Below are 26,433 nucleotides of genomic sequence, written 5' to 3'. Positions count from 1 at the left end.
CACGGGGAGTTTTCTGCTTGAGAAGGGCTCGTCTGCTGGTGGGAAAAGCAGGTTTGGTGGAGTCAGGTCAGCGGCAGCTTACCTGTGTGGCCCTGGATTCTCTCCCTGATCTTCCCCCCGAGAAGGTCCCAGACAAGCAGCTCACCGGACTGACTCCCGGATAAAACCGAATTTCCATCCCAGAGAAAGCACCTGCAAGAAGGATTCAGAGATCATCCTTTCATCCTTTCATCGTTGGTCACGAAGGAAGGGCCAAAGCAGGCCCTGCGCCGTGATCGTGAGCCTGTCCATAAATGTCTTCACCACGAGTAACTCGAGAAAGTGCACCTCTGGGGCTCTTCCGAAGTCATAGAAGAGATGAGCATTCCTGTCTGCACATCGACGACGTTTAGACAGCCATCTTCTCCTGCGCTGAGGACGTGGCGACTGTCTGTAACACAAGGCGGAACGTGGATACGGGTTACAGCTTCACAAGTGTGGTTTAGATTAACCTGAGATTTTACTGCTGAATCCAGGGGCCAAATGTTCGCTTGAGCTACAGCTACTCGTTGTATTTAACCAATGATGACTAGCCTCTCCCTGAAACGCTTCTGTTTTTAAGACACTGGGCTGATGGCCCTTTGGTGTGAATTCATTTACACCTTATAAATTAATTTCTCCAGTGAGGTGAGGAATTAAGAACAGTACCTGATACTGCTTTTCTGATACAAATACCACATATACTGTATTTTCCCATGAAGCAGCCTTACCCATAGGCAAAACCTCTTTTTATCAGCAAACAGTGCTTTTCTTTTTATATTCTTATTATATATTTCAAAATAATAATTCCAGTTCCCCTGGTGTTATCTGTATTAAAAAGGCTAACACTACCTGGGCTGAAAGCAGTATCACATACAGTCCCTGAGTGACATGGAATCTGGTGCAATACGGTGGCTGCAGTGAGGTCCCAGATAGTCACTGTGCCTTCTTTGGTGCCTGAAACCAACAGTGTGCTTGCAGCGCTTAAACTGATTGTATCGACCTAGACGAGAAAACAGACGGTACTCCATTGAGAATCATGGTCACTGAGCTGCGTTTCCCCAGCCCATTCCTTCAACACCACCTACTGAATGATAATTCATTTAAAAGTGAAATTCTTCATATGCCAGTGAATACAATGGAGTATTGCTGGGGTAAACGTAACACTTTTCAAAAGAGCCTAAAATTGACAGTCTCAGAATGATAACTCCACGAGCGATAAGTGGTAGCAGGGTGCCGGACTGCCCGAAGCACAGCGGCTCCACGATCACCTGGGGAGGTGGGCATCTCTCGGGGTTATCCTCACACGCCCTTCTTGAACTACACAGTAAATAATATGTCTCAACCCCAGTCAGTCTGCTGACCGTGCAGATTCGACACCAGTTCACCACCTCAGAGGAAAGGCAGTAGTACCGCAGGCCACGGCAGGAGATGCAGCCGTGACCTCATGGAGACAGAGCGGGTGAACAGGACGCGGTGCCAGGCTTGTGCGCCCGCTGCACGCACCATGCAGACAGGTTGGTGTCCTCACCCTAGACAGAGGGCCCCCTTTCCACCCTTGGTGTCAGAAAACACATCTAGTTGCCCCGATAGTGTGAGGATACCCAGGTGTTCAACGTCGTGCTCAGACACTGGTCTTTTGGAAGTCTAGCTGGACGGTAGCTAATTCTCAAAGAAACAGCAAACTGGGGGAAAAGAGACAAAGACGACTTGGAAGCCCAAAGAGCTCCAAGAAACGAGCTTGCCTGTGCTCTCCCCTCCGATGAGCAAAATAATAAGCAAAGCAAAAGATCGTAAACACACAAGTGAAGCCAAGAACCTCCACCACCCCGGACGGGTCAGCTGGGCTCCCATGCAGCTCTGTTGCCGGTACTCACGCTGACATCGTGCTCCAGCTCGGCCAGCAGGTCAAATTGGTGTCTCCTGGAGCCTGGCATCTCTGCAGGAACCCCGGACCACACCTAGGACGGGACCCATTGCAGAAGGTAGTTGCAAACACTATAAAAGCATTTCTAACACGTGCAGGAAAAACTCTCCTGACTGACCAACTCCCCAGCTGCCAACAAAATGAAATGTTGTGAGGCTCGGTCCCTCTGCCACATGCCTGAGCTTTTATTCCCGCCACCACGTGCTTCCCGAGAGTCTGCTGTACCCGTGTCTGCTTCCGTCTCTTGCACTTGCTGCTGTGACTTAAGTATTGTGTGAACTAAAGAAATCAGTGCAGAAGTGTTGTGTCTATTAAGGTTTTGAGAAAACTCAAAAAGGCAAGTCACCAAAAAAATTTACTGAAATCACACGTAGGCAAGAAAACTTACCTACCATAATGTCCCCCTCAGAGGCGGGGGCACAGAAATGATGAAAACGTCTTGAAGAAATTCTAATGGTTTTAGGTTCTTGCTTTCTGTTTATGTAAATGCAAATTGGAAACCAAAGAGGATGAATACTGCTGTGGTTTACGCAATAAAGTTGTGCAGAATTCCAAAGAAAAGGCCAAGTATGGTCCCACGTCAATAATGGTGAAGGGCTGTGTGGTTCTGTGTTCTGACTTTAAATACAATGTCTTGCCTTACAGTGATTCTCCACTTTAACTTGATATTTACTGATCAACTGCTAGTTCCTTAGCTGCGTGAGGTAAGGGGGCTGCTGTATGTTTCCCTCTAAGTCCGCTGTCTAATGAACCACCCAACCCCCAGCGGAACACACAGGACAGACTCAGGAAAACGTCCTCTTATATTAAGATGTGCACACACTAAACACAGGCAATAACCTTCCACATCCTTATACGTCACTCACACTTTGTGAGAGTGTGACAACACGTCAACAGCAGGGAGCTGAATGGCTTATAATATCTGTATTATCCAAACATTTTAACTTAGAAATTGTATATAAACCTTCACAGTAGAGTCCCACGACGCCGAATACAGCCTGTTGTCATGCCAACAGATCTTACTAACAGCATCATCGTGTCCCATTAATGTGTCTTGGCGTCTTCCAAATGCAATGGAATAAAAATAGCTAACATAAAAGATAACGAGAGTTATTAAGACAGCATTCCAGCTTAATGTTAACACTCTTAAATACATCTTCAAGAAACTTTACAGCATTTAATTCTATACTTACTAAGGCCCACTGGAATTACAAACTACTTGTTCTCATGTTATTAAACCAAATACTCAAAATGTGAATTGAAAACTAGAGATTTCCAGGTCTGGCTCATCTGTGTTTTTACCTCAATTTAAAAACTTAGAGGAAAATAGAGTCCGACTGGAGAAATTACTAGATTCAGGTAATCACATCCAAACCCAACTGTCCTCATCTGTTCCCTTTTGAAAACAACGGGAGATCCGCCCTCTCCTGCTTCACGTCCACACAGGGAGCTGCACTGCGTGTGGAATCGTGAAGGGGCCCGCGCAGATACATACACATTGTTATCCCACGAAGAGCTTACGACAGTGGCATCTCCTGGTAAAAGTAAACACGATGATAAAGCCTGAAATACAGATGATCCAACATTAATAATTTACAAAACTTAGTGAATCCTTAATGGGGTAAAGCTATCTTACAGGTTCCCCCCAAAATTCATGCTCAAATTCCGTTCATGTTGGCCTTCCTCATATTCATGAAGTTTCTTTTCATCTGGCTAATTCCAGGTGCCTAGTTTCTTCCCAAATGTAGGAAAGTCAAAAGGGTGTCGAGTGCACGAGGACCTAGCCTGACGGTCCTCACTGCCCTGGGCTGAGGGACCCCTACTCACTTCAGAGTGAGTCGCGAGGGGTGCAGGTGGGGACTGTCCTCAAGAATCCGAACACCGGCTCTGGGTTACAAGACTCAGGTGGGGAAGGAAAGCTTCCAAAGGTCTTTAGGGAATTTCAGAATCTTTCGGATGCTTTACATTAACAATAAAATGTATTTTTTCAGAAGAACTGATTTTCTAGTATTAGGTATCCTATCAACTCAGAAACGCATTAAGTTATGTAAGCAGCACACAGACATTTAGTCTGACAGTTCCAAAAAAGGCAAGATTTACTAAGGAGAATTCTACTTTTTAGGTTACAGATAAAACCACAATAACATGAGAAAGGCAGCCTGAAAAAATTTCTAGTTTAGAAGGAATCTATCTAAGGCATTCTGAACAGAAATAAGCCCGATTGTTTGGGAAGAAACAAACTCATATATGCGTGTATATAAAACAAACTGCTACATGAAATTCCACCGTAACACTGATGTGAAATTAAAATGAACTCACCATATTTGAAAATGATATACTTCTTTGTAGCATCTTGGATTCTTTGGAAAACATCTTCAAGGTGGAATCTAATTTAATAATGACAAAGCAAACATATAAGAAAGATTTCCTGACCCTTACAGGTGACCAGCACACGCAGAGGTAACAGGCGAGGTGACCGAGGGTCATGTCCCCGATGAGGACGCTATGGTCTGTGGAATTCTATGATCTGCGGCTCCACAACTAGGAGGTCAACTTAAAGCCATGACCGAAGGCAGATTTAAGCCTAATTACTGACAGAAGCTAAAGAGGAAGAAAAGAGCAATTTTAATATTAAAGAAAACAAAAAGATTTGGGCAATGTTTTTCTTTTTCACATAGCCCAATTATGGTGTGATATCCTTGTAGCGTATGACCATTCATGGAGGAGAAGCACTAACTTTCTAAATAATAATAAACTAGAGATTACAATGTCCAAGCTCTTAATTTCCTTGCCGAACAGAAGCTTTTAGAAGTGCATCAAGGTAAACCTCTTAAGCGACAAGACTGCAAATTACAATGTGCTCCAAACATCCCATATTTGCAATATGTAACATTACGGTTCCTAATTTGAAAACATACAGCATGATAAATAAAAGGTCAGATGAGCTTCAAATAATGTCTTCTGTATAGTAAAATCTAATATTTCCACCTAATTTTTGCCAACACCAACACGCAGACGTGCACTGGGGCGTCCTACAGAAAACAGTCAGCCAGCCTGGTGTGTAAAGCTGCTTTTCTCAAAATCAGAGGTTCCCTCTCGTACTAGAGGTAATCACATCAGAGGCTGCTGAGAGCTGGTCCCCCAGGTGATGGGGTCACCCGGGGGGTCACCCATAAGCCTGGACACACACCACCTCTGAGGAAGAACCGTAACTCTGGGGTGGTCGTCAGGGTATACATGAGTCAGTAATGCAGGTGTAAACAAAAATGCGTATAGGTCAGCAACATGAGTTATTAACGCTGAAGAAACAAACAAAAACCAAAAGCTTCTGACTGAAAAGAACCCCCCACGCCCCCTTATTCGGCAAGTTCACAAAGAAGTGCTAGGCTTACTAAGCCTCAGAGGGTTAAACCCTGATGCTCGTAAAACTCACGGTTTACAAGGTCAGACCAGTACAGGGAACGGGGGGATTTAACAACCATGACAGACAAATCCAGCCAAGAATGCCGGCTTTGCTAACAGGTCAGGGTCTCGTCTCGGGGGGTAGCGCCGGCAGGAACCCTGGCAAAGCGCCACTGCTCACTCGTGCCACCGCGTCTTCGTCTCGGTGACCCTGGAGTGGCCCCGTGTGTACGCCGCACGTGAACCCACTTTGGTCCACAGCGGGATCATTTTCTGTGCTTTGTGGAAAACTCTGTTTTACGCAATCTGAGATCATAGTTGAAAGCGAAAGGAAGGACGCTACGGATGTGAAGCCACGATCCCAGAATCTGAGAGCAGTAACTCTGATTTGCCCGGAGGTGTGCAGCTGGACAGCACCTTTCCTTAACTTAATGGATGAAAAGCAGAATTTCCTACAATGACGACCAAAGCGCCAGTAGCCAGCCACTCACAGCCAGGTACGAACTCTGTCCACCAGGCAGCTAAGCGACTCGCTTCTCATCTCCGCTGCCCCCCGCGCGCCTGTCAGCACGCTTCAAACGGGACGGGGACCAGATAAACAATGACTAATGGTGTAGACGGCCAGGAAGGCTTGACGCTTAGCCCTTTCGTAGGATCAAAACAGTGAAGTTCCAGTGTGTCATCAAGCTAGTTACAAGTCCCATCAAACAGCCACTGCAGGGCTTCTGCGTGACTTTGGTAACGTGTAAGACATTAACAATGTGTGAATTAGATTTCGAGCTAAATCCTCCAGTCAACACCCAGAAGCACACACCCAGTGACGAACGTGAAAAGCTGACAGCACGTGTGCCCTGTGCTGGCGACGCCCCGTGTGCGGCTCGGCCCTCAGGGCGGGAAAGGTCCCAGCACACCCCCCAAATCCTGGGAAACCTTATCAGCAACAGGGAGGCATTTTTCATTACTGTTTTTGGCTAATCACAGTGGAATGTTACGCAATACACAACAAACCAACTGCTCAAAATTTATTTTACGTAGAGGCAGCACATGAAGGTACAGTCCTGGACCGAGTCAGGAAACTTGGACATTTGTGATTCCAGGTAACCCCCCTTTCAGGTAGGAAAACCTACCTTGTGAGGTTGTAAAGACAGACGACCCACTGCGAGAGACTGCTATTCCAGTGACTGCCCTGTTGGAAAACAAGGTTTCATAAATTACCATCAACCACGTGCTAGGACACCGGTCTCCTTCAAGGCCTTGATTTAATTCAGCCCAAGTGTCTGTCATCGTTTTCGTCACAGCTCGTTCTGTGGGACCTGTCCCACCTTCCACCAGGCGTTAGCAAGTCATGGCTTGGCAACTTCTAATTCTGTCCTGACAACGCCTGCGGCTGGAAAACACCCCGACCCTTAGCTCCCGGGCCGCCCTGCACGAAGGCTGCCTGCCCACGTCTGCCCCCTAGATAACCAGTAATGCTAGGTGACCGCCACCCAAACCACTGACGCCCCCCGAGCAGTCACTGCACTCGCTTCATCACTTAGCATGTGGCCAATGACAATGTCACCGTCTGGTCCTGAGGCAGGCTGGGACGGGGACCCTTGGCCACAGTGCCTGCACCCGGATGAACGTCTCCTCCGGCAACAGATACACAAAGAAACTGTGAAACTATAAGGAACTGAAAATAACTGCGTGCGTGCGCAGCTGGGGCAAATTATGGGCAGCAATTATGGGCAATACAAAAAGACCAAAAAACCCAACTGCCACTTCTAAAGAGCTGGGAGCAAAAGCAGGGCACTGCCCGAGCCCCCTGCACACAGCACCACCCAAGGGGTGGGCACGCCACCTAAGCCCCGCTCCCGCCGACCCCTGGACACACCCCTGCCCTCACCCCAAAGAGGAGACCAGCTCGCCACTGCCTCGTGGGCCCAGCAAGGGCACCTGCTGTTTGTTCTCACTCCCCTCCCCCCGCGGCAGCAGGAGCCCCAATAAAGCCTTGCCTGAATCTCCTGTCTGGCCTCTTATCAGTTTCTATTGATTAAGGAGGCCAAGGACCCTGACTGGTATCAGTCCCGGCACGTCCTCTTAAAGGTTCACTCATGTCTTCACTGCCTCGGGTGACAAGGCCCCTTTCTACGTGCCGTTTAGAGAAGGTGACAAAGGAAAGCCGTGTTATAACGAGTAAGGTGGGACTCTGGGTTGCTTTGCAGGAGGCTGTGCTCTGATTTGGAGCCACCGATCGGACGGGGACCGGCCCGTTCCGTTCCACCCATGACCAAGTGTACGTGATATCAAACGTCAGACAGGACGTCGGTGGCCCTGGAGCAGAACAATGGGCCTCGTCCCTGGCCCTGAGTTTTCTTTTCTGGAACAGGATGGGTCAGCAAGGTCAGTGCTTCCCCAGCCTTCCCACCAAAGTCCATCACTAGCCCTGCAGACAGGGGACCAGGGACACTCATGACCCCTCTAGGGCCAACAGCAAGCCTGATTTTGGGGAAGAAAAGGTTTGTTAATTTTTTTAATAGATCTTTATTAGAGTATAATTGCTTCACAATACTGTGTTAGTTTCTGTTGTACAGCAAAGTGAATCAGCCATATGCACACACATGACCCCGTATCCCCTCCCTCTCGAGCCTCCCTCCCACCCTCCCTACCCCACCCCTCTAGGTCATCGCAAAGCACTGAGCTGATCTCCCTGTGCTGTGCTGCTGCTTCCCACCAGCCAACTATTTTACATTCCGTAGTGTATATACATTGATGTTACTCTCACTTCACCCCAGCTTCGCCCTCCCACCCCATGTCCTCAAGTCCATTTTCTACGTCTGAGTCTTTATTCCTGCCCTGCAACTAGGTTCGTCGGAACTTTTTTTTTTTTAGATTCCATATATATGTGTTAGCATACAGTATTTGTTTTTCTCTTTCTGACTTACTTCACTCTGTATGACAGACTCTAGGTCCATCCACCTCACTACAAATAACTCAATTTCATTTCTTTTTATGGCTGAGTAATATTCCATCGTATATATGTGCCACATCTTCTTTATCCATTCATCTGTCGATGGACACTTAGGTTGCTTCCATGTCCCAGCTACTGTAAAGAGTGCTGCAATGAACTTTGCAATGTTCCCTGTGTGTATAACACACACATCTGTTACCATGTTTTAAAAAAGATACATTTTCCCTGACAATATCAGTAAATGCAACACGTGGGTAAGACATATCCTGTTCCTCCCCGAAGGTTCCCACCATCAAGGACTGGAGGTGCCGTGTACTTCTCTGAGAGGCACACGGCTGCCTGCTGTCTGCAGACCCCATCCCGTGCTCTAGAATGACCGACAGCAGAAATGACACACACCCATTTTGTGCCAAGCTTTCCCATGCCACACTGACCCCTGGTGGCTGTTCACTGCTATGGACAGTTTAGGGGGATTAAAACCAATCAAGACCCCCAGGCCAAGACCCCGGCATGTGCGAAGCCGCGGCCGAGACGTTCTTACTCTTTGTGGATTTTGTGCTGCTCGTGGAGCTGCAGTCGCGTGATGTTACTCCAGGCCAGCGTTCTGCTTTCTTCGGTCAGGTCTTCAAAAGACTCTTCACCTGGAGAGACTACGTTAAATTGCAGCTCAGTCAGTCAGCTAAATTTCTGACCAGTGTCGGAGACGACAAGCGTCAGAGGCACAAGATTTTCTATTAAAATCAAATAACCAAGAAAGCAAAACGCCCACCGAAACAGAACTGCTTCAAAAGGTCCATGTTAGTCAAGGGAGAAGAATGAGGTGCATCATCGAAATAAAACAGCAATCATTTGGAGAAAGATTAAAAAGTATCTTTGAACACTGCAGGTCTTTGTATACTTCTATCAGTGTTTGCAGAGTTTTCACTCCGCCCCTAAACTGGGAACTTCAGGAACCATGACACTGAGTAACCATTTCCTTGTCAGCAATCTTTGTAAAAACCTGACAGTTCCCTAAGAACACTGCCGTTTGCTTTTGGCTTCCAGACACAGGAAGAAGAGATGAAACCAATTACTACCACGCTCCTGGACAGGACTAGCTAAGCAGTCCCTTCACTTCTGTTTTAAGAAAGGCTGGAACAATTTCCCTTTTAAGATAATCCTCGTGGATGGGCCTGGTGACTAAGCAGAGCACGGGTTTAAGGGCATCACAAGATAATCTCCAGTCTTCATGACTTAACCCCAGAGACGCGCTGCCGGCCAGCCCTGGGTCACGTGACCGCGAGAGGCCCAGCTGTGTGGCCCGAGAAGCCTGGACACTCCTGGGACGGAGCGCAGAGCGGGAGAAAACGAGAAATCCAGCGACTTTGCTCCCGAGGTTCCATACAGTGTCAGACTCCTGGGGGTCTGAGGCTGTCTTATGTGAAATGTAAAACGTGGAAAACTGGATGAAGGGGAGCACCTTCTCCTCCCTTTCCAAATACCAGATGTGACACAGTCAAGTTCATTTCAGCATCTGGCATAGACACTCTGTAAATGTCTGTCAAATGACTGAATAAGGAAACAGAATCAAATGAAGAAAACAGAGCACCCCGCATTCAAGATCTGTGTGTCGGGGTAGAAGAGGAGAGTCAGGACGCTGGAAGTCGTTCCTGGGAAAGAGCAGGAACGAGCAGGGCGACGGGGACTGCTACAGCAGTCACGGCCAGGGCGGATCAACAAGAACACAAGAATGGCTAAGAATCAAACACCAGCTGGGCAAACCTCAGAAAAGAAAGAACATAACAGCAACAATGAAAACTACTGCCAAGTCTCATTAAATTACCAGAAAGTGAAAGTGATTTGATTTCCTTTAAGGTCAAAAGTTAAAACAAAACAACAGCACAACAACAAAGCAACAACTAAAAAAACAGAAAAGATCTGTTTGTTTGCAGGAGAAATGCAGTGAGACAGTAAGACAGAATCATCTCTAAGCTGCCCAGGGTTCATGACTGGTCTTCTCTCCAGAATCCTCAGAAACGTCTTAATCAGAAAAGAGAAACAGAAGGTGCTCACATTGTTTATTCTCTTTTCAAAATTTACCTGGAGTATCTGCCGTGGAAGCATTGTAACTGGAGGGCTGGGCCAAGCTTTTAAACTTTGGGGTGATCCTTCGAGGATGCGGTGTCACAAAGAGCTGCTTTGGTGTCTGCCCGAACTCCAAGATCTGGGTGAGCATGGCTACCTTCTCATCAGGGTCCTCAATGCTTTAGGACAGAACACAAACCATGTGGTGACCTCTAGGTGCAAGCTCCTTGATCTGTATCACTTGAAATTTGTGCATTCAACAGGAGAGAGATTAACCCTCAAACAGTAATAGACGCTACATGCCGGGACTGTCTAGACCGTATCACACATCTTTAATTTCTGAAGCTCGGTAATTTCCACAGCGGTGAAAGCAAGCCGTAATTCACTGTAACACTTCCATACCTTAATATCGTCAAATAACTGCACTAATCATGTAGACAAAGAGGTCATTTGTACTCATGTAGAAACTCCTTACTGACACATAAATACCTGTTCAAGTCGACACCTCCTTCGTAGGTCAGGGGATGAAACACTGAAAAAAAGAGACGTAAAACACTATTGAAAGATGTACTATATTTTGTTACAATATACACTCTGTTTATTTTAAAAACTCAACAACTTTAAACTTTTATTCAAAGAAACTGATTTTCACTTTGCGCAACAGCCTGATAATATCCAGCTTGGGTAAGTATCAAGCTGAACTGTTATCTTTTCTGAGCAGCGATCCAACTGGCCGTGGGACGGTGGGCTACCTCAGGGTGCTCCTCGGTCAGCAGGCCTCTCCCCAGGAGAGCGCAAAGCACCCTGTGCGGCACGTGAGGGGTCAGGTCCACACCCATCCCCGTCGCCAACGCTGAGAAGCCGGCGGAGGAAGAACCGGCCCCGAACAGGAGAGGGCGACCGCGGGCTTCCCTCCGCTCAGTCACAAAGACACTCTGGGGCCTTCGTGGGAACCAAGGCCACCGTTCCATCCTGCTCTGACTGAGCTTTAGTAAAAGTGATGGAACGGGATGGAGAGTACATGCTAAAATTAGAAGACTCTAGCAAAAGACCTCTTGGGACCATGGCGAAGCGGGTATTTTTAGACAAAAGCACTTTCTCTCCCGCCTTTCATTCAGTTATCTAGTCTGGGGTCGCTGAGCCAGGAGGCACCGTCCGCTGAGACAAGATGCTTCTGCTAAGGAAATAAGCTGCTCTGAGCTCAGTTTGGGGGTTGCTTTTGTTTCCATCGAATGCTAAACGGAGTTTCAGTGACTGTTACACACCATTGTGGGCTCCAACAGCATCCCTTCCCTTCTGCTTGTAGCCAAACACGAGATCGATCCACTCGTGAAGGTGCTCTGACACGTAATCGCTTTCCAGCGCGTCTCTGCTCTTCTGGAGAAAGTCCTCGGGACCTAGTAGGTTAGACTCGATCAAAACACCCCATTCCTTTCATCTATCCATATGCAGACAGAGCTTCTGGGACAGGCACGAGGGACGTATTTCTTAATGAGTCTCCCCCCAATCATATAAAATATAAATTCTGGGGGTTGGGCGGAGAGGCAAAAACCATTTTCACAACACTTAGCTCTCTCGTATGCATAATAATGGTTTTACATCACAGACTCATGGAATACTTACAATTTGGAATAAGACGTTACCATCTCATTTAGGTAGAGGATTATACTGTCATTTTGAAAAATCTAAGCCACTAAATAGTAACACTGAAATTGCACGACTAAGTAGAGAATTTCTATAATTCAGTACTTCCAAGGTGGTACTCACTCCGTGCCCAAGGGGGGAGTTCTACGTCATCAACCATCTGCCCTCCTTGTCTCTTTCCCAAATCCAGCTTCAGGCTATTGACTAAAAAGCTGACATCATCACCATAGAATTCCGGAATCAGCTGAAAGTTTCAGGGGAAGAAAAAGAACAGTAACAAACATTTTTTAAAGCAGTCACAAACCACAAGCCCAGTGAGTCATTGGCTTGGTAACTGCTTACCTCTTTAAAATCAGTCGCACCGTCCAAACAGTTTTTCCAAGTTTCTGCAATACTAAATATGAAAACAAAATTCAACTGATTTTAAATCTAGGGAATGGAAACAGCAACAGCAGCACTTTCTAGGCCCCTGGGTGCTATTCTACACTTTACCTAAACTACATCATCTCGCTCATTAATCCACAATCCCCAGTATTCACATGAGCCATGAGCCACCCCATCGGAGGAGCTCACGTGGATACTGGGGATTCACAGAAAACTCCGGGCCCACGTAGGGAGTGAGCAAGGAGTCGGGATAGGGACCTGGGGGGGTGTCCCCAAGCCCAGGCCAGGGACCTCCCCCATACATGGCCTCATCGAAGGGCCACTCGGGGCAGGTGCTTAAACATGAAACATCAGCAGTTATTTTAAGGGCTCATTTCGAAAAGGGATTATAAACAGCCATGTGCAGAGCTTAGAGAAAGACTGTAAAGACACAGACCAGGGCTTCCCTGGTGGCGCAGTGGTTGAGAGTCCGCCTGCCGATGCAGGGGACACGGGTTCGTGCCCCGGTCCGGGAAGATCCCACATGCCGCGGAGCAACTAGGCCCGTGAACCATGGCCACTGAGCCTGCGCGGTCCAGAGCCTGTGCTCCGCAACGGGAGAGGCCACAACAGTGAGAGGCCCGCGTACCGCAAAAAAAAAAAAAAAAAAAAAAAAAAAGACACAGACCAAAAGATGAACAATGAGTGTTATCTCAGTGTGGTCAGGTGCCACATGAAATTTATTTTCTTCTTCATATTCTGATTTTGGGGGGTAAGAAAAGATTACCTTTATAATAAAAAAAATTATTTAAACACTCACAGAGATTGTATTCAATTCATAGCAAGATTATTTAGAATAATGAAATGTTGGAAACAGCCTAGGTGTCCAACCATAGAGAAATAGTTAAAATAGTTAAATTATGGCATATGTTAGGATGTGATACATTAATTTAAAAAAAAATCACCGTTTTGAAGAACATCCAATAATACAGGGAAAACTTCAAGATCTAACAAAAGGCTATAAAATACAAAAGGCAGAACAACAATACTGTATTTAAAATATGTTCTCCATCACTAATCATTAGAGAAATGCAAATCAAAACTACAAAGAGGTATCACCTCACACCAGTCAGAATGGCCATCATCAAAAAATCTAGAAACAATAAATGCTGGAGAGGGTGTGGAGAAAAGGGAACCCTCTTGCACTGTTGGTGGGAATGTAAATTGATACAGCCACTGTGGAGAGCAGTATGGAGGTTCCTTAAAAAACTAAAAATCGAACTAGCATGCGACCCAGCAATCCCACTACTGGGCATATACCCTGAGAAAACCATAATTCAAAAAGAGTCATGTACCAAAATGTTCATTGCAGCTCTATTTACAATAGGCAGGACATGGAAGCAACCTAAGTGTCCATCAACAGATGAATGGATAAAGAAGATGTGGCACATATATACAATGGAATATTACTCAGCCATAAAAAGGAACAAAATTGAGTTATTTGTAGTGAGGTAGATGGACCTAGAGTCTGTCATACAGAGTGAAGTAAGTCAGAAAGAGAAAAACAAATACCGTATGCTAACACATATATATGGAATCTAAAAAAAAAAGAAATGGTTAGGAAGAACCTAGGAGCAGGACAGGAATAAAGATGCAGATGTAGAGAACGGACTTGAGGACATGGGGAGGGAGAAGGGTAAGCTGGGACGAAGTGAGAGAGTGGCATGGACATATATACACTACCAAATGTAAAATAGATAGCTAGTGGGAAGCAGCCGCATAGCACGGGGAGATCAGCTCGGTGCTGTGTGACCACCTAAAGGGGTGGGATAGGGAGGGTGGGAAGGAGATGCAAGAGGGAGAGGATATGGGGATATATGTATACGTATAGCTGATACACTTTGTTATACAGCAGGAACTAACACACCATTGTAAAGCAATTATACTCCAATAAAGATGTTAAAAATATATATATAATACTTACACAATTGAACAAATATCAAAAAGAAAAAAAAGATGTTAAAAAATAAAATATGTTCTCACATTTACACACACACACGACTACACAAAGCCTGAGAGGAATAGATACAACAATTACTGTAGTGGTGTTTTTCATTTCCTTCCATTTTTGTTTAAATCTGGTTTTTTGAACAGAACGTATTGCATATGCATAATGAGAAAGTTTAAAAAGTGCTAAGTGAGGCATTTATGCCGAACCTGTTGAACATTCTGTCTGCGTTGTCGAATCTTCCGTTCTGCAGACACAGCATATACTCTGGTGCTAGAGGGGAAAAAAGTCAGAGTTAAGCAAGATCACAAAACCACTGAAGAGTCCACGTGAAATAACATGTCCCTGGGAGAGACGGCGAGGAGTCTTACCAATCCTGACCAGATAAAACAGAACGTAGCCCGGGGAGGAGTAGTGGCTGCCGTACATGAACTTGGGCTCCGGCATCTCCTGGTAGCGTGTCTACAACACAGAGAGAAAAAGTCTTGCTGAGCGCTGGCTGTGAAGACAATAACCGACTCCAGTAGTAAAAGCCTAAGGAAATCGTGGCCTGGACACATTCTAGCCCCTAATTTCTCTCCTAAAGAGGAAAAGGAGAAAATAAAAAAAGGGGGGGGCTTCCCTGGTGGCGCAGTGGTTGAGAGTCCCCCTGCCGATGCAGGGGACACGGGTTCATGCCCCGGTCCAGGAAGATCCCACATGCCGCGGAGCGGCTGGGCCCATGAGCCATGGCCGCTGAGCCTGCGCATCCGGATCCTGTGCTCCACAATGGGAGAGGCCACAATGGTGAGAGGCCCGCGTACCGCAAATAAATAAATAAAAACTTTAAAAAAAAGAGGGGTGAAAATCTGAGTAAACACAGCATTCTTGCAACAAGTATCTTGGTGTTCTTGGCCTCATGGTAACAATGTCTGCCGGGGCAGGACTGAAAAGAAGACATTTTATGCATCTCTTGTACAGTTCACCAGAGAGCACCTTCGTGAAAATAAATGGGTAAACCTGTGATCGGCTCAGCTTCCTACCTCCTGAATTGTAAGCAGAAATGCAGATGGTGAGCCGCTAAGTTCACAGGGGAAGGAAGGCAGCGGGCAGAGGGCAGAGGGAGAGAGAGTACGCTCAGAAACTTCGGTCTCTCCAGACATACTTCCCCTAAGTCTTGAAGAAACGAGTTTCAGGTACTATAAAAACACAGGGGAAGGGGGTTCAATCCCTGGTCAGGGAACTAAGATCCCACGTGCTGTGTGGTGTGGCCACAGAGTAAATTTAAAAAAACCGACAAAAACAATCAAACAAAACATACGCCAAGGCTCCCGGGTTGCTTAGACACCAGGAATCTCTGAGTCCACGTACCAGCAGCCTCTCCAGACGTTCCTTGTTGAGGGCCCCTACTGGCTTACTGAGATCCCGGAAGGTTCCTGGATTTGACAGATCTATAAAGGAAATAAATTTTTAAAAATTACTTACAATAAATAAAGCAAACAAGCTTACCCTTAATAACATTATCTCCCTGAATGAATTCACATGCACACATTTATTTCCAAATAATAAATAGCTTTTTAAAAATTGAGACAGATCCATTAGAATTAATATTTCTGATGATTATTAATATAGCTGTAAAGGTTAGAATCTGAAGACCTACTGACCAAAAAAACTATATTCCAAGTAAAACAACAATGAAAAATAAACAAATTTCAAAAGCCATTATTCTATCAAAATTTACTTTTTAAGTTTGAATTATAGTGAATAGTATTATTCTGTGATAACAGCATAATTTGAGAACTGGGGACCTGAATATTATCAGATAAATAAATTATATTGCTAGAAAATCTGTTACCTCTTTCAACTACAAGGGTGCAATCAGTGTCAAAAGTGATTCAGTGTTCACAATATCTAATTTTAAGATATTACAAAATAAAATTACAGTACAATCACATTTTTCGTAAAATAATTTGAGAGAGAGAAAGAAGTATATATACCACAAAGTTAAAATGGTTCTCTCTCGGTAATGTAATTACTGATGAGCCTTATTTCCTTCTTTGAGTGTTTCAGTACTTTCTAAGTGTTCTTTAATGAACAGCTATTATGTTTGGTAATCACATGTTTTCATGTGAATTGAAAAATAATACGGTAACCTGAGGCGCAATTTTCAAAGTGAAAATTAAGTATTTGAAAACACAGTACTTATTGGTAGCAGTGGTAACACTGGCTGAAGATCCCATGCATGTCTTCTGGGTGTGGCTTTCAAGAAGTATGTGAGTACTTTTAGAATTAAAAAAAATTCAGAGACAGTAGAGAAAACATACGGAACACACGTAATTCCCATGACACCCATCCAGTATCGTGGCATGGAGACGGGCCATCGTCAGTAATAAAATCAAACGGGTTCTGCTCTGTCCACGAATCACAACGTGGCTCTAAGAGGGAAGGTGTTCTTCGCTCTAAAAGCCTGGCTCTGTGGCACGCACCCAGCTCGGAGCTGCTGTAGTCGCCGACGACCCAGGGGAACACGGGGTACTGGGAGAGGTCGTTGCAGCTGCGGTCGGCCAGCGTGTTGAGGTGCAGCAGGTACTGGTAGTTGGACAGAAGCCCGCGCTGCCACTGCAGCGTGTAGCCCTCGGCCGTGCGCTCCGCCACGTGGTGCTCTGGGGGGACAGGTGAGGGCAGGCCCGGGTCACACTGAGCTCCGCGTGTGTGGGCAGCGGTCACTCAGCATGTGAAGGCGCTAGAGGCTTTCAGTGTAGACCCTTCAACCCATTTTTGAAAAGTACATTTTAAAACAAGAAAAGTAGGCTACAGTTTGCTTTTACCGAAGAGTTGTTCTGTCAGGTATGAACGAGCATCTCCAAGATCCAGGAGGGAAATTATTAAATGTATGATATAAAACATATCTACTAAATATATGATATAAAACATATCACATCTATGAAATATATGATATAAAACAAATATGAAAGTATGGAGCAAATACATAAACATGACATGGTAATATATGTAACATTTGCAATATTTATATATAGTCTACAACAATATGTACTAACAAAGAATCCTTCCAAACGTGCTTGAGTTTTAATGCCTTTAAGAAGCCATGACCATCTGTAAAACTCATTTCCTCCATTTCTTATGAAAGTAAAACGAAACAATCTTTTAGTTTTCTTTCAGATTTGGAAGCGGGGTACACTACGGCTAATTTGTCACTGACTACGTATTATTTATGCAAGTGAGGAATCAGGAAAAGAATAGAAACTGCTGAAGGAGAAAACAAGTATCTGTCAGAATTCTCAAAGCAGAAGGACCAGAAAGAGCCCCCAGAAAGAACCTCAGGAAAGACGGAACCACAGATGGTGTGGCACCAGTGATAACTGTCCTGTAAAATGAGTCAACTGTTCTATTTTGTTTAGAAAATTCTGCTTTCAGCTTTGTATTGGCTGCATCAAACTTATCTAACTCATTTGCTGATTCAATATTTATTCTTATATACTTTGCCAAGTTTCTTCTCTAATCAGCTACCAGGAAAGGGCTTAAAAACTCAAAACACTTATCCTCTGACTTTCTGCTCTCAGAACGTCTCAGAGAAAGTCTGAACAATCTCAGGAATGAACTCAGAGAGAACAGACGCTTCACAGAAGCAGACCTTTTAGGCCGTGGCAAGTTTTTTGACTTGAGATTTTAGGACTCACCATGAAAGTTGAGTTTTTTGTTGTCATCTTGTTATAGTTAGAAAAATTAAATCAGGAGGCAGGAGATAACAGTAAACTTATACCAAAGCTATACTTAAGTCCTAAGTTAAACTGAACAGCTTAGTGTGAGAAGAAAAAAAAAATGAACTCAAACCTACTGTAAAATATGTTCTTTATTGAAAATAAACTATTCCTCCTTGAGAGAAAACTTCTAAGGGAGTAAGTCACTACACATCTCATAAATGATTTCACTGCACACGAGAACAGCAAACTAAGATGGTATTAATAAAATCCCAACATTGATTTTTTAAAATTCCATTCTAGTCATCTGGCAATTTTGAAAACAAGAATAATTTAATTCAACCATACAACTTAATATGTTTATGCTTGAAAAGAAAAATACAGGTGTTCTCTCTGATAAAAGTGGGAAAATTCACATTTCCCATGGAAGATTGAGGAAATATTAGTTGTAAGCAAACTGAGTCCCACGGTTCCATACCGAGCATAGAAGGTTCCTGTGTTCCTTTTGTACCGTTTTCCGGCTTTGAGATTAAGACCACAATTAATGATCACAGACACATGACTGGGTAACTGTCTCACATGAAGAAACTGAGTCCTGGTTTTCATAAACGAACATAAGACAGGACTGGACATAAAAATAATTAGGTGGATTCTTATAAAATCCATTCAACTTGGGGGTTGTTAAGATACAAAAAAACATTTAAATATATTTATCAAAAGTTTGTAAAACACAGGATTGAACTATTACCAAATTTCATTTATATTTCCCTTAATTTTCAGTATGCCATTCTGCTAACTATAGTTACTGATGAGAAGAAGTAAGCAGAACCACAGAGAGGTGATTCCAGATACAGAATTGCTCTCCTCTCACTTCCCATCCCAGTTACTCGGGAGTTGAACCACCTTCACATGAACAGATACAATGAAGAGTGAGCACCAAACCTAGGTATGTAGCAATGTAAAAATAGAGGTCATCTCGGTCTTGACGTTCATAGAACTTCAGGTAGACGTCGGAACACAGATCGTCTTCTGTGCAAAACACTTCCAAGCCCTACAAGTCCAGAAAGAGAAGAATAAAACAAACGGCATCTCAATGTGAGTGACGCAAGTACAAAAGCCTTTCAACTAAACACTTGCATTTTTTTTTTATTTTTTTTTTTTGCGGTACGCGGGCCTCTCACTGCTGCGGCCCCTCCCGTTGCGGAGCACAGGCTCCGGACGCGCAGGCTCAGCGGCCATGGCTCACGGGCCCAGCCGCTCCGCGGCATGTGGGATCTTCCCGGACCAAGGCACGAACCCGCGTCCCCTGCATCAGCAGGCGGACTCTCAACCACTGCGCCACCAGGGAAGCCCCTGCATTCTTTATTTGTAGGTCTTGTATGCATATTCCCCAGCAATAAATTTGATTTATAAGGACAAGACGTGTCTCAGCTAAACTTTACAAAATCCCTTTGACCTTGAGGATCTTTATGATGACAGCATCTGTGAGTTTATTATGCTGAAATTCAAAACTGGCTAATCCAATGTCTTCACCTATCTTCTTCAGAGACAAAGGCTTAGCTTTCTTTTACAAATTAAGTCGTAATTATGTCAACTTAAACTGATAATCGAATAACTCATTTAATTAGTAGGATGCAATTATTTTAAGAAAACTATGAGCTGCGTGAATGTTGTGAGGGTGAAGCCGAGACGGGACAGGAATAGACAGAGAAAGGATGAAGGCGCAGCGCTGTCCTAGGTTCAGATACAGGCTTCCAGCGCTACTAGTGAGGGAACCGAGGGAGTGAACTCCTGGAGTCTCGATTCCTTTGTAAAGTAGGGTATCATCTACCTCACAGGGATGGCGCTGATAAACGAATATTGTACACAGATTGCCCAGTAGGCAGAAGGTACTTAATCAATGCCAATTTCTTCTTTTTCTGACTGCATCTCTATACCCAAAGGAGGAGGAGATTTTTCATAGAATCTGTTTCCCTAATCCTCTGTTGGCACTGGAAATGGAGAATTGCCTTTTAAGTAAAATAGGCAGGAAAACAGTTAAATTTCATAAATACAAAACACCAAGATGAGATGCTTAAATATCCACAATGCTCTTGTAATGCCACCAACTTACTGGTTAATCTCTGAAGGAGAACAAATAGATTTATATCGATGTCAAGCTAAAACCCCTTGGAGTCACACCTTCCGTGGCGACTGGTTTCTACAATAAGCGTGTGAGCCTCACAGAAGTGCGGACACGGGCTTATTCAGGAGAATGGCGGGGAGGGACGCCTAGGTGACTGAAATGGTTATTTTATCCATTTCTCCCTCTCACCAAGCCTGAAGGCTGAATTCATACAAGTTAACCATGAGGATACTACAGTTCCACTGAGAGCTGCCGTCGCAGCTTCCAAACTTTGCTTGGAGACCTCGCTGCTGTAACTGGACCGGTTCTGCGTCCATTATCCCCACATCCCCACACAAGCCTGGGAGGACCCTGAGAACTAGGCAGGGAGAAACTCAAGGGCACTTGAGCCCCCCTGCTCTTGGAGCCAAAGCCTTTTTCCCAACAGCCCTCCCCCCACAGAAAGAGTGGCTCCTTGATAAACTTCCAGCGCAGCCAAAAGAAGGGGCGGCGGGCCTCACGGCCCCTCTGCTCGCAACACAAACACCCGCGCCTTTCAGACGAGCCCGAGGTGGGTGCAGGCCAGTAAACCACTGGCCAAACTGAAGATTAGACAGTCATCCTCTAGAGGGGATGTTCCCCTCGAACTCACCAGAGGCATGAGGCCATGTCTCCTCTTGTAAATGCGGCGGACGTCGTGGAGTGTTATCTGGACCATGGGTTTCTTCAAAAGTAGAAAGACAATCTCAAATGTCAAGATTCTGACACAACTAGAAGCTGCCCTTCAGCTGTCCCACCCTAACTTCCTGACGGGTCACACCTGAACACCTGGAAAGTGAGCTCTGAGAACAGGGCGTGCCTCACTTTACACGCCTGTCTGCCTTTTTCACTAGCTTTGTGACCGTGGACCAGCCCCCCTACCCACCCCACCCCCGCTGGTACCCCCCAGGATGATATGCAGGCGTCTAGCTTTCAGGTTTCTGCAGGGTTGCTGAGGGGTAAGAAATATTAAAGGACTGGTGTAGACCTCCTCTCAGGAATTCTCCTATTTTTATAGACCTACGGTTTGCTCAGAACTGACATACAGCTTTTTTTTTAGGATCCTGTCTTGTAGCTCCTTAAACTACAGTGTAATAAGGCTCATAAACAGATACAGTATAAAGCAGGGCCTCTAAACTTTACAAGGAGGAAAACTGTCTCGCTTCTCTGGAGCCTTAAAATGCTAGCGAGAGAGCAACAAGGTCGCAAAAGGTACTGAGATCGGCTAAAAGGCGACAGGTCCACCCTCCTCCCTCCAAGTAAGAGGGAGGGAGAGCCTGCAGACGCAGGGTGTGTAGCCGTGGAAGCTGCCTGCAGACTGGCCACGGCCCCCAGCCCAGACCTGGGACCCTGAAGCTGTGGCTTATACTCAGATATTGTTGCTCAAGTATTGACCGAGGCCACAGCAACAGCGCTGGTCCAGCCAATCGATGATGCCACAAAGAATGCCGTCAGCAACGTGTACTGTGTCCACTGGAGGGCCCGGAGAGTGTGCCCTACCACCTGGTGGACAGAACTGTTATAGCATCACCTTTCACTTAGGAAAGTGTTCACATTTCAGTGACGTGTAATGACTGACCAGCCTGGAGAATTTCTTCCATGGCAGAAAACACTGCTATTCTTGAAGCTACCTGCTAAACGGTCCAACTGCACTCGCAGAGTATTAGGGTTTCTGTTCTTTCAATAAACCACTCTGAAAAGGGTCCGTATCTAGATAAAGCCGCCAATCTTTACAAGTTTTAGTGCAGAAATCTGAATTCATCTTTACTGTGTGGCCTCGTGAGCCTGAAGTCATCGTGCAAGAGAAGATGTTTCCAGCATCACAGCAGCAGAACTGCAGCTGCCCAGTGACAGCAGTGCCACACGCAGCTCTGCACTGGCTGGAGAGGCGACAGATGCAGATCTACCGATTTGGTTTGTAATTAAGGGAGAACGAGAAATACAACTTAGGTGACATATCAGCAAACACACAGAAAGCATCCATCTCTTCTTAACCTTAGTATATTTCATTGCTCTCTTGCAGAAGTGCTTCCGAGTAGAAAGGTATAAACCTCTAATGACCCTTTACTAAAATCAGAAGGGGCAGGGTTTCTTTTCCCCCAAAGTAACAGAAAGTCAGTCACAAGAGCTGAAACACGGGTGAGGGTGCATCAGGATTCCACGGGGAGCCGTTAAATACCAGATGCTGGATGGGGACGGGGGTAACTCTGACCCTCCCCAAAATGTGAGAACACTCTAACTGTCAAGTCAAGTTCACAGGAAAGAGAGCTTGAAGACGCAAACGGGAACACCAGAGGAGCCCTCCGCTGGCCTACAGACTACTTACCGGGTACCCATTGAGAGGCTGGAAATACAGGTTGGTGTCAGTGATGCACACGTGGCCAGGATTCGTCACCAGAGGTGTCACCATTTCTGCTTTGCATTCCATGTGCAGCTTTTCAGAAACACTTTGGAATCTGAGAATATGTTTTTTCCAGCAAAAGCAAGAAAAATCAGAAATCGATCTACTTTCTAGATTTAACTTTATCTGAGGGAGCTACAAAGTGACTCTGCAGAACAGGTGTCTAAACACCGCATTTGATACAAGAAAACTGGTGATATAAATCAGTCGCCTAAATAAAACTGACTTTCTTTTCAATGGTATAATGAATACTTGATTTTTTTAAAAGCAGATGAGGTTACATAGCAAAGAAGAGAAGACAGACAAGTAAAAAATACCAAATAACCCTGTTACTGGTACTCTTCACTCCTCCCCAAATAAGTCGGCCTTGAAACTGTTCTTACATTAACATAATTTTCTATTTTTGTGTCATTAAGACCTATTTTATTGTCATAGAAATTGTTTTGGCATGGGTAGCACTTACTGCACACCACGTTCTATAAGGCTATGAGTTTACTTGCACGTCAGTTCCAACGGATAGCCTTTTGTGGACCTACTGCAGTAAAACCAGTCAAAGGTGATCACCACTCCCTCCTAAATTATGTTAACTCATCAAAATGTCCATTTTCGTTCTGCTTTACTAATTTAAAAAGAAACAGAAGGGAAACAACCAAATCATCAAGAGTTTAGGCAATTACTTAGTTAAATAACTGAGCTAAAAATAAGTCTCCTCTGGGACTTCCCTGGTGGTGCAGTGGTTGGGAAACCACCTGCCAATGCAGGGAACACAGGTTCGATCCCTGGTCCAGGAAGATCCCATATGCCGCGGAGCAACTAAGCCCATGCGCCACAGCTACTGAGCCTGCGCTCTAGAGCCCACAAGCCACAACTACTGAAGCCCACGTGCCTAGAGCTTATGCTCCACAACAAGAGAAGCCACCACAATGAGAAGCCCATGCACCACAACAAAGAGTAGCCCCCACTTGCCGCAACTAGAGAAAGCCCGCGTGCAGCAGTGAAGACCCAACGCAGTCAAAAAAAAAAAAAAAAAAAAAAAGGTCTCCTCTGTAAGTAGTAGAACAAAAGCAGGGCTTCCCTAGTGGCGCAGTGGTTAAGAATCCGCCTGCCAATGCAGGGGACACGGGTTCGAGCCCTGGTCCGGGAAGACCCCACATGCCATGGAGCAACTAAGCCCATGCATCACAACTACTGAGCCTGCGCCCTACAGCCCACGAGCCACAACTACTGAGCCCACGAGCCACAACTACTGAAGCCCACGCGCCTAGAGCCATGCTCCGCAACAGGAGAAGCCACTGCAGTGAGAAGCCCACCACCAAAACGAAGAGTAGCCCCCACTTGCCGCAACTAGAGAAAGCCCGCATGCAGCAGCGAAGACCCAACGCAGCCAAAAATAAATAAAATAAATAAATGTATTAAAAAAAACAAACACAAAATCACACAGGAGCAGGCTTCCTCTTCCAGTGTGGACGTGAAGGAGACCTCACAGCTCTCATCCCAACCACAAAACCTGCCAGATGAGCTACACAATCCTTGCTATGTTTAGAAACCCATCAGAAAGCTCAGGTGCAGAGAAACCTAAATGAAGGGATCAGCAGTTGAGTGGCAGGAGGAGGGGCAATCTTCCACAGGGGGAGAGGGCTGCAGGATGAGGGAGACGCCAGACAGCAGGAGTCGGGCCTGGAGGGCACAGATGCTCCGTGGGCGGAGAGCTGGAGGCTCAGCTGGGAAGCACAAGGATGTCTGCAAATCCTTCAAGGGCCGACCCCAAGTCCCGCTGAGGACAGCTCTGCGCACTCCCGCCGTGGAACTGGGCATGGGGACCTGGATTTAACCCAGCTCCACTCATTACACTGACGGAGCCCCCAGGGCAAGCAGCGGGCAGGATGAGGGTGGGCACGACCGCCTCCGGAGGCAAATACTCCTCAGGTCAGTCTCTACAGTTCCTTTAAAACAAACTTCCCAGCACACAAAAAATTACAAGAAACACAAAGAAGTGAGTAAATATGGCCCGCACTCATGAGAGAAGATTCCACGGAAGAGGACCCAGACGTCGGATCCATCAGAGGGAGACGTTAAGGTAACTGTAGTAAATCTGCTAAAAGATCCAGAAGAAAAGATGGAAAACACACGTGAAGGGAGGAAAACTTCGTCCGAGAAGTAGAAACTACGAAAAAGAACTGAAAGGAGATGCTAGAAATGAAAATCTGGGCGAGAGGAAATGAAGAATGACTTCAACAAGCCCAACAGACTGGCGCGGCAGAGGCAGAGCCCAGTGTGGCTGAGAACAAGGCCAATGAAAAGCCCTAACTGAGACAGGACAGAAGGAGAATAATAATGATTTAAAAACACACAGGGCAGAGTGTCTGAGGTCTAAGCCAAACTATAAAACATACTAACACGAGTGTAACTCAAGTCACAGGAGAAGAGACAGGAGACGGGGCAGAAGAAACACTGAGTGGAGAGTGGTGAAAACTGTCTAATGTAAGACACCAGCTCACAGGCTCCGTTACCCAGAAACCCCCAGCAGGACAGGCGCAGAGAGACTACACCTTAATTCACAGTAACAACAGGACAAATGATGTGACTTTTCACAGGAAACAATGGACAGCAACATACAACGGAATGAAAACCCTTCAAGTAGTGAAAGAAAACCCTGTGAACCTAGTATTTTACGTCCAACAAAAACACCCTTCAAAAATGAGAGTAAGATAGAGGTATTTTCAGACAAAGCTGGGAGAATCATCCTGACCAGATATGCACCGTAAGAAATGCTATAGGAAGTTCTTTGGGCTTAAGAGAAATGACACCAGATGCAACACCGGTTCTGCAGGAAGGAAAGACAAGCATCAGGAAACATAAGTATTCAAATCTCCAAGTAAACAGAAAAGAATTCTCAGTATTTTAATTTATGTACCTATAAATGCATGTATCTCAATTCTTGGGATTGGGAGTTTGGGATTGACGTGTACACACTGCTATATTTAAAACAGATAACCAACAAGAACCTACTGTAAAAAAAAAAAAAAAAAGTAAAAAAAAATTCTTTAAAAACCTAAAAGGGGGCTTCCCTGGTGGCGCAGTGGTTGAGAGTCCACCTGCCGATGCAGGGGACACGGGTTTGTGCCCCTGTCCAGGAGGATCCCACATGCCACGGAGCGGCTGGGCCCGTGAGCCATGGCCGCTGAGCCTGCGCGTCCGGAGCCTGTGCTCCGCAACGGGAGAGGCCACAACGGTGAGAGGCCCGCGTACCGCAAGAAAAAGAAAAAAAAAAACCTAAAATAAGAACACCATATCATGGGTTTTATAGAAATTTAATATAAAACCACAGATCACAAAGGGCAGGAGGGGTTATGTGGAAACACACTGCTGTAAGGCTCTTGAACTACTGTAAAGGAGTGTAATATACTCTTACCTGAAGGTACGCTATGTACAAGGTGCATATTGTGAGCTCCAGAGTGACCACTAAGAATGACACCAAGCACTACAGCTAAAAAGTAGAATACTTAAAAATACCAGATTTACCCAAAAGGCGGCAAGAAAGGAGGATCAGACAAACAAAGAACAAATGAAATGCTAGGAAACAAATACTAAGATAGTGGGTTTAAAAACCAACTATATCCATAATTACATAATTATAAATGAATTAAACAATCCAATTAACAAGCAGAGACTTTCGGACTGTATAAAAAGACTCAACTATATAAAGTGTTTTTTAGAAACGGAATAAGACACAGACAAGTTAAAATTAAAAAGGAGAGAAAAAGATACAGCATGCAATCACAACATGTAAGAAAACTGGTGTCTTATAAATGTAT

General features: G+C 45.3%; 1 protein-coding gene across 3 annotated transcripts in view; it reads right to left on the bottom strand.

The window, feature by feature from the left end:
- Positions 1 to 26,433, bottom strand: part of NSMAF (neutral sphingomyelinase activation associated factor) — a 60,541-nt gene that overhangs the window by 1,525 nt on the left and 32,583 nt on the right. The window contains exons 10-30 of one of the 3 annotated variants that reach the window (XM_082674628.1): positions 22,544 to 22,673; positions 20,831 to 20,902; positions 19,017 to 19,125; positions 16,842 to 17,018; positions 15,727 to 15,806; positions 14,748 to 14,838; positions 14,586 to 14,649; positions 12,348 to 12,399; positions 12,129 to 12,249; positions 11,627 to 11,758; positions 10,851 to 10,893; positions 10,377 to 10,540; positions 8,839 to 8,947; positions 6,475 to 6,533; positions 4,265 to 4,332; positions 3,441 to 3,508; positions 2,910 to 3,033; positions 1,896 to 1,979; positions 871 to 1,021; positions 328 to 430; positions 83 to 192 (exon numbers count right to left, since the gene is read on the bottom strand). In XM_082674628.1, the coding sequence (XP_082530754.1) occupies positions 83 to 192; positions 328 to 430; positions 871 to 1,021; positions 1,896 to 1,979; positions 2,910 to 3,033; positions 3,441 to 3,508; positions 4,265 to 4,332; positions 6,475 to 6,533; positions 8,839 to 8,947; positions 10,377 to 10,540; positions 10,851 to 10,893; positions 11,627 to 11,758; positions 12,129 to 12,249; positions 12,348 to 12,399; positions 14,586 to 14,649; positions 14,748 to 14,838; positions 15,727 to 15,806; positions 16,842 to 17,018; positions 19,017 to 19,125; positions 20,831 to 20,902; positions 22,544 to 22,673 (2,111 nt within the window). Of the gene's footprint in view, positions 1 to 82; positions 193 to 327; positions 431 to 870; positions 1,022 to 1,895; positions 1,980 to 2,909; positions 3,034 to 3,440; positions 3,509 to 4,264; positions 4,333 to 6,474; positions 6,534 to 8,838; positions 8,948 to 10,376; positions 10,541 to 10,850; positions 10,894 to 11,626; positions 11,759 to 12,128; positions 12,250 to 12,347; positions 12,400 to 14,585; positions 14,650 to 14,747; positions 14,839 to 15,676; positions 15,807 to 16,841; positions 17,019 to 19,016; positions 19,126 to 20,830; positions 20,903 to 22,543; positions 22,674 to 26,433 lie in introns of those variants that run through there. The other 2 variants (XM_082674629.1, XM_082674630.1) reach the window with 2 other exon arrangements.

This window comes from Grampus griseus (assembly GCF_964374135.1).
Source record: "Grampus griseus genome assembly, chromosome: 17".
In the NCBI taxonomy this organism is placed as follows: domain Eukaryota; kingdom Metazoa; phylum Chordata; class Mammalia; order Artiodactyla; family Delphinidae; genus Grampus; species Grampus griseus.
Note: the sequence above shows the minus strand (reverse complement) of the source record. Positions and strands in the feature narration are given on the sequence as shown.